At 42.2% G+C, this 7406-nt stretch overlaps 2 protein-coding genes across 2 annotated transcripts; both read left to right on the top strand.

Moving 5' to 3' along the window:
• Positions 1-3280: 3280 nt before the first annotated feature.
• LOC117306697 (uncharacterized protein K02A2.6-like) lies at positions 3281-5278 on the top strand (the record flags this gene model as incomplete). Its single annotated transcript, XM_033791175.1, is given in 1 exon segment — positions 3281-5278. A coding segment is annotated over 1 exon segment (997 nt), but the record flags the coding sequence as incomplete, so codon positions are not given.
• On the top strand, positions 4283-4888 carry LOC117306698. The gene has a single exon (XM_033791177.1). It carries the CDS (start codon positions 4283-4285, stop codon positions 4886-4888), a length of 606 nt encoding a protein of 201 aa, XP_033647068.1.
• Positions 5279-7406: the final 2128 nt, after the last annotated feature.

Genomic DNA, 7406 nt, shown 5'->3' with positions numbered 1-7406 from the left:
AGGAAAGAGTTTTGATATTGGATGGCATTTCAGTTTTATTGTGTGCGCCCTGTTACAGATTCAGAAAAAAGAGGATATACTAAAGCCTGGTTCATACTTCCTGCGAATGCGAATGCGATACCTATTTGGATGTTACAAATTCGCAACTAATAATTTGAAAACAGCCCTATGACATCAAAATTTCGCTTTGCATTTGCATTGGCAAGAAGTAAAATCAGGGCTTTACGTACTGTGGTAAACAACCCTTACTGATTATCTTTTGTATTCCTACCACACCAGGTGTATTGAGCCAGGTGAGATGGAGTCCAGCTTCGTTGATGATGGGGGCTCCCATAGCTCCTCACCCCCATGCACACCAGAGGAAATCCTCATTCCATTCCATGCCCTCCATGGACATGAACAACGACTCTTCAGCTCTCCAGATGATCTCTACACATGCCGGAATAAGTCATCAGAGTTCAACGAGGAACCAAGTCAAATGAGCAGGGAACAGATGCTGCAGTCCAAACAAAAGTCTAAAGGAGTCGGTAAAAGATCCGATGCATGCTTACAAACCGTTCTAGGACTCCTCGACTGATAGGAAAGATCTAAATTCGGGGAAAGGGTTCCGCCACCTCCCTCCATGTTTGCCAGCGAGCTGAATTGTCTCTCGGGTGGGTGGCCGACGAGGGGGGAAACCGGGCCGGATATCTACGAGACGGGTGCGGGGACAGCGGGGAGAACACCTGTTTCTCATTGGAGATTCCGCGAGTGAGTCTCGTCGGTGGGGATATCGTTGACGAAGATGAGGAGTCCGTCCCCCACTGTGAGTTCTCGTCTAGATTCTCGCTGCTGTGTCGCCCGCGTTTGTTCTTTGCACCAGCTGTAACGACAACGCTGCCCCGGTCTGGCTGCGACGACACTGGAGTGCTCAGCCGGTCCTCACAACCTGTCCTTGCAATAATTTGGGGCTGCTCGGGAAGCGGCTGTCGATGATGGGTGCCGCTCGAGGCAAAGACATAGACCTTGCCAGGAATTGAATATCATAACGCGCCCAAATTCACTAAGCAGAACTGGGCAACTGAGTCGTACTGCATTTGTACTGCTTTACGACCAGATTCCCAGATAGCTTATTGCTTAGCAGAGAAAGTTGTCCAGAGGCAGCTTCATCACCTGAAACATCTTTGTACCTGATTTTTGCTGTTTTATAGTAATCATCGTTGATGTTGTAAAAAATGGGAAGCAGTCGCCACCGCTGCTGATGCCAAATCTTCAAAATTTAAATTATTGTGTAATTATAAATGGCCAAGCGAGGGAGACATTTCTAGGAAATTTTGTGAATTTATTTGTAATGTCTGGTACCTGGTAGATTACAAATGAACACTCGGTTTGAAATTCCTCAGAATATTGCTGCATAATGTAGAGCAAGTTTTGAAATACCCAAAACACGAGGGTACCGAAGTACATGTATGACCAATTTGAAGGTTGCAAAACACTACTGAATATGTGTCTGTAATATTAGGACCAATGGGAGACTTAAGATTGCTAGGTGGCAGCAAACACGAGGGTACTCCAATATAATTCTTGAATCCAATATTGGCAACCACTAAATTTTCCCTAAAAAGGAATGTAAAAACCTGTTATTTCACACACTTGAACCCTGTTTTTTAATGTTTTTTGACCATCAGTCAACATGTGTATTAGCCAAGGCATGGAGTGAGCAAAATGTGTAATTGACTGAACAGAGGTGCAAGAACTTGTAACTTGTCTGCCTTTTAATACACTTAGTTTGGGTTCATTGGGCCAGTGTGCAACCTATCAAGCTGCTATCAGCAATTTTGGTGATGAGTTGAATTTATTTGTAATGTCTGGTACCTGGTAGATTACAAATGAACACTCGGTTTGAAATTCCTCAGAATATTGCTGCATAATGTAGAGCAAGTTTTGAAATACCCAAAACACGAGGGTACCGAAGTACATGTATGACCAATTTGAAGGTTGCAAAACACTACTGAATATGTGTCTGTAATATTAGGACCAATGGGAGACTTAAGATTGCTAGGTGGCAGCAAACACGAGGGTACCGAAGTACATGTATGACCAATTTGAAGGTTGCAAAACACTACTGAATATGTGTCTGTAATAATATTAGGACCAATGGGAGACTTAAGATTGCTAGGTGGCAGCAAACACGAGGGTACCGAAGTACATGTATGACCAATTTGAAGGTTGCAAAACACTACTGAATATGTGTCTGTAATAATATTAGGACCAATGGGAGACTTAAGATTGCTAGGTGGCAGCAAACACGAGGGTACCGAAGTACATGTATGACCAATTTGAAGGTTGCAAAACACTACTGAATATGTGTCTGTAATATTAGGACCAATGGGAGACTTAAGATTGCTAGGTGGCAGCAGACTAACCAGGTAAATGTCCATTGTTTATGTAGTTCTGAGCATGTGCCCATTACCAAGAATAATGAGTTTACAATACTCCTAAGTGATCTTTTTATTTTGGTTGTGAAACCCTGCGCTGAAGTGTCCTAAGCACTGTATTCTTGGTACTTTCTGATTCTTTGCTGAAAAAGAACTCTACAGGCAAACTTGTTTATTATTGATACCCACTTATTTTTGCTTAGCAGTGTACATGAGGCCAGCGGCTCTATGTGATCACTCCCAGGTCATACATAGTTATTAGGTCGGAAGTTTTATCAATCAAAATTAAACTGCCATGATATGAAAGAACAGATGTTCACTCTCAAAAGAAAATGCCTAGTTTGGGGGATTTCTGTTTGTTTTTTGTTTTCACTGTTGAGCTGGAAAGTTTGGGACAAAAAAGTAATATGAGTTGAATGTGAGTATGTGACCAATTGGAGATGTTTGGACGGTCCTTTTGTAACAGCTCTTGCGTGTAGTGCACATGCTCATACCTATGCGCGCCAATACTGAGCTGCAAAAAAAAGGGACTGTTAAGTCTGCTGCCATCAGCGTCTTTAAAGTCTTTGGAAGGCAACTGTCTTAAACTTATAGTGTTGTATACTGCATGGCTCTCATCGAATAACTGGTTCTGTATGTGATATATTTGCTTTGGCCCACTTGGTTACACCCAGCTCATAAATATTAAGTACTGTCTACTTTGCATACAGCTCATGTCAAAGGTCACACCATGACCTGCATTCCCAGGTATAGACTAGTTAATAAAACGTTTTTCCAGTATGGCAGCTCCTTTGCACAGTGTGTGGATTATTGTCTACCATCCCACGCGAAATACACTACAACTGGCGACGAGGATGGGATGTCAAAAAGTTTAATAACTATCTACAGGGACGGAAGTTTACATTGGTTACGGATCATCAACCACTCACTTCCATCTTCCATCCTGCTAAGAGTGTTCCCACGACAACAGCATCACGTATGGTGCGATACGCTCTTTTTCTTGCTAGTCACGACTACGAAATAGAATACAAGAACACCACTAAGCACTGTAATGCGGATGGACTTTCGCGACTGCCAGTACCTGAGGTTCGGACTGAAGACATTGACCCGGATGATCTTCTCCACATGTCTCAGCTGGAGAAAATGCCAGTCACTAGTGCTCAAGTACGCAAAGAAACGGCTCGCGATATTGTGCTCTCCCAAGCTTGTGAATTCACCATGAAAGGATGGCCGAACACATATGACGCTGAACTTAAACCCTTTAACGTACGCAGGAATGAACTTTCACTGCACGATGGATGTCTTATGTGGGGATTACGTGTGATAATTCCACTAAAACTACGTGAGACCATTCTCGCCGAGTTGCATCAGGGTCACTTGGGAGTTGTCAAAATGAAAAATCTCGCTCGTGGATATGTGTGGTGGCCTGGACTCGATAACGACATTGAACTACTTGCGAAAGGTTGTGCTGGATGCCAAAAAGTACAGCACAATCCCAAGTCAGCACCACTCCACACATGGGAGTGGCCCACAACACCATGGCAGCGTATTCATATTGACTATGCCGGCCCATTTTTTGGCCAAATGTTTCTTGTAGTTGTGGACGCCCACTCCAAGTGGCCTGAGGTTGTGAGTACGAAATCTGCAGACTCTACGCGCACAATTGAAATTCTACGCAGCATTTTTGCACGGAATGGAGTGCCAGAGCAGTTAGTCAGCGATAACGGCCCACAGTTTACATCGGACGAGTTTCAAACATTTCTGAAGCGTAACGGGATAAAGCATATTACATCTGCCCCGTACACCCTTCTACGAATGGGCTCGCTGAACGATTCGTTCAAACCTTCAAACAAGCGCTGAAATCAATGAGTGGGGAGAAGGGTTCCACAGCAGCCAAATTGGCTAACTTTCTTTTTGCATACAGGAGTGCCCCACACAGCACGACCGGACAATCTCCAGCAATGTTGTTCTTGGGGAGAAACCTTCGTTCACGATTGGATATTCTAAAGCCTAATGTCCGTCGCCATGTCAACAACAAGCAAATGGATCAGACTGCGTCACACACATCTGCCAATATAACGCGTGAGTTTCACATTGGTCAAACTGTTTCTGTTCGCGACTACAGAGGCAATCAAAAATGGATACCTGGTGTGGTACATGCTCGCACTGGACCTGTGTCCTATGAAGTTTGTGTCGGTCCAAACATGATCTGGCGCCGCCATATTGACCAACTTCTCGACTCGCACATTGGGAAACCCCCTAATCTCAATGTACCTGTACCCTATGATGTCATACCACAGATCGTACCATCGGAAATGGACAATCCTACACCAACACCAGTTGAACCAGACCTTACTGAACCTAGTGAAACGTCATCACCTACTAAACCTTCCATGTCGGGTAGTCCTCATGTTGTTGAACGTCGCTACCCCGCACGCGAACATAAACCTCCTGATAAACTCAATTTATAACTGACTGCACATAAAAACCAAACAAAAGAAGACGTTTAAAGTCAAAGTTAAGGTGTTTTATTCAACAAACAAAAATGTTGCCATGGATTACTTTGATATTTAATGGACTTTACTCATTTCTGGATGTTCACTCAAACAAGTTGTTTGGAACTGTTGTTTACCTACATTTAATGGATCACTGTTTATTATTTGTTTTACCGGACTTGTTGAACATTGAAAGCAACTTCATATTTAGTGGGGAGGAATTGTGATATATTTGCTTTGGCCCACTTGGTTACACCCAGCTCATAAATATTAAGTACTGTCTACTTTGCATACAGCTCATGTCAAAGGTCACACCATGACCTGCATTCCCAGGTATAGTTAATAAAACGTTTTTCCAGTATGGCAGCTCCTTTGCACAGTGTGTGGATTATTGTCTATTATATAACACCCAAGCCGATCCTTGCCATTTGATTGGAGGATTGTCCGTCACGTGATAGCAAATAAAAGTACCATTGCACGCTGAGTCACTCACCGTGCTTTTTCGTTCCATCCGAAAAGTACCATTGCACGCTGCCAGCGTGCAATGGTACTTTTCGGATGGAACGAAAAAGCTGAGTAAAAACATCACTGCGTGCGCGTCTTTGTAACGCAGCAGTGTTACTGCAAGGAATAATATTAGTAAAATTACTAATACTACTAGCATTCGGATTATACTATCAAAAATTGTAGGCCTACGCTTTGTTTGTTTTGAAAGTTGTGTCTTTCAATCAAAATGACAAAGATCTACTTGGATGTTATATAAAACAAATAATGAATGTTTTTCATTCGTGCAATGGTGCGAATATGTTCATTCGTTGAAAGCTGGAATGTTCCATTCAACTCGGCTCCGCCTCGTTGAATAGAACATTCCATCTTTCAACTCATGAACATATTCGCACCATTGCACTCATAAACATTCATTATGTGTATACCATCCCACGCGAAATACACTACACTGTAGAAATGTACTGCAGTATCATTTCCATGGTTTTATTTTTACTGATTTCCTTGGTACTGTTTAGGAGAAAATCTGACCAAGGACCTCATTCAATCAGAGAGTCCCTGATCAGATAGTTTTCTACTCAAGAGTAAAACTGTATATCTCGCCAATATGTACACAGACATCTTATTAAAACCCAACAAATGGCAATACCAAATAATCAGCATTTTCTGAAAGAAATTAGCCTGGATGGTTCTGAATTCCTGCGAATGCGAATGCACTAAGAATTTTGACAGTGAATAGTTCGCAACACTTGAGCTGTGTTCAACTCTTGCGGTATATTCACTGCGAAAACAGCCCTGTGGTGTCAAAATTTGCTTCGCATTGGCAGGAAGTATGAACTAGGCTGTAGCCATGCCCATCAGCCCCATCAGGAGGCGTTTAATGAGATTATTTATGAATATCTAAATATCATAACATGTCAACTTGTACATTCTTGGTGTTTAAGGTCTAATACCGAGTTATATTGCAGCACTGGAGCTTGTGAAAATTAGTAGCTGTGACTTGTCTGTACAGCAGTTAAGAAGTCATAATAAATTAATGTCATCTCATATCTAAAAGAAAGACAAACTGACTTTTCTTCTTTATTTTTGTTTTAGATTGCGGGGATCCGGACGGGGCCCCTGGGGTGGGGGCCGTGACAGGATGGTAGAACCCAGATGTGGGGGAGATTTTTTATTTGATGCATATGTTGGGATTTGGAGTGACGTGGCCGAGCGATTAAGAGCGTTGGATTTGAACTCTTGTGTTTCTGATCAGCAGAGGGTTCGAATCTCAGTCGTGACACTTGTGTCCTTATAAGCAAGACACTGAACCATTACTTCGTCCCGTGTGTTGTGTAACGCACATTAACGAACCCAGTGCACTTATCGAAAAGAGAAGAGGTTCGCCCCGGTGTTCCTGGTTTGATTGGCAGCATATTGCGTCAACACACCACCTTGTGAACCATGTGCTTTAAAGGAATAGTCTCATACTTCAATTACTTTTCTTACAGGACAAAATATTGACCACCTTGATATGCCCCTAGGGATGTAATAAAGCACTAAGAACCTAATATTATTATTATTATTAGATGGGGAGGGGAAGGAAAATTAATCAATTAATTTAACATTCCCCTGCCAACAAATTTACAGTGCCCCCCCCCCCCCCACTACAGATATTTTGGACTAAATGTACTTGATAGGTTTCCCTCCTGAAAATTCCACGGGGGAACTTGACAAGGGGGTCAAGTAATGTATGGCCCATCAAACAAAACAAATATTCCCCCCTGAAGTGCCCATTCTAAAACATAGTCTAATTATAAGCATAATTATCCGCCATGAAAAAAGACGGCGCTTAAAGTAATAAGTTTTAATTTATTACTATTACTAATTTATTAATAAACTTTTTTCTTCTAAATGATTGATGTTTCACCTTCTGCTAGTGTTATCAGTATCAAGCTAAGTTTTGAAACATGTAGAAGTTGTTTCAGCACAGGAAATCACACCATACTGA

The sequence above is a fragment of the Asterias rubens genome, unplaced genomic scaffold, assembly GCF_902459465.1.
Source record: "Asterias rubens unplaced genomic scaffold, eAstRub1.3, whole genome shotgun sequence".
Lineage (NCBI taxonomy): Eukaryota > Metazoa > Echinodermata > Asteroidea > Forcipulatida > Asteriidae > Asterias > Asterias rubens.
This window is presented reverse-complemented; position numbering and strand designations above follow the sequence as displayed.

Bases quoted from the DNA above. Each gene is read 5' to 3' on its own strand.
- LOC117306698 (XM_033791177.1), top strand. From the start codon at position 4,283: ATGAGTGGGGAGAAGGGTTCCACAGCAGCCAAATTGGCTAACTTTCTT.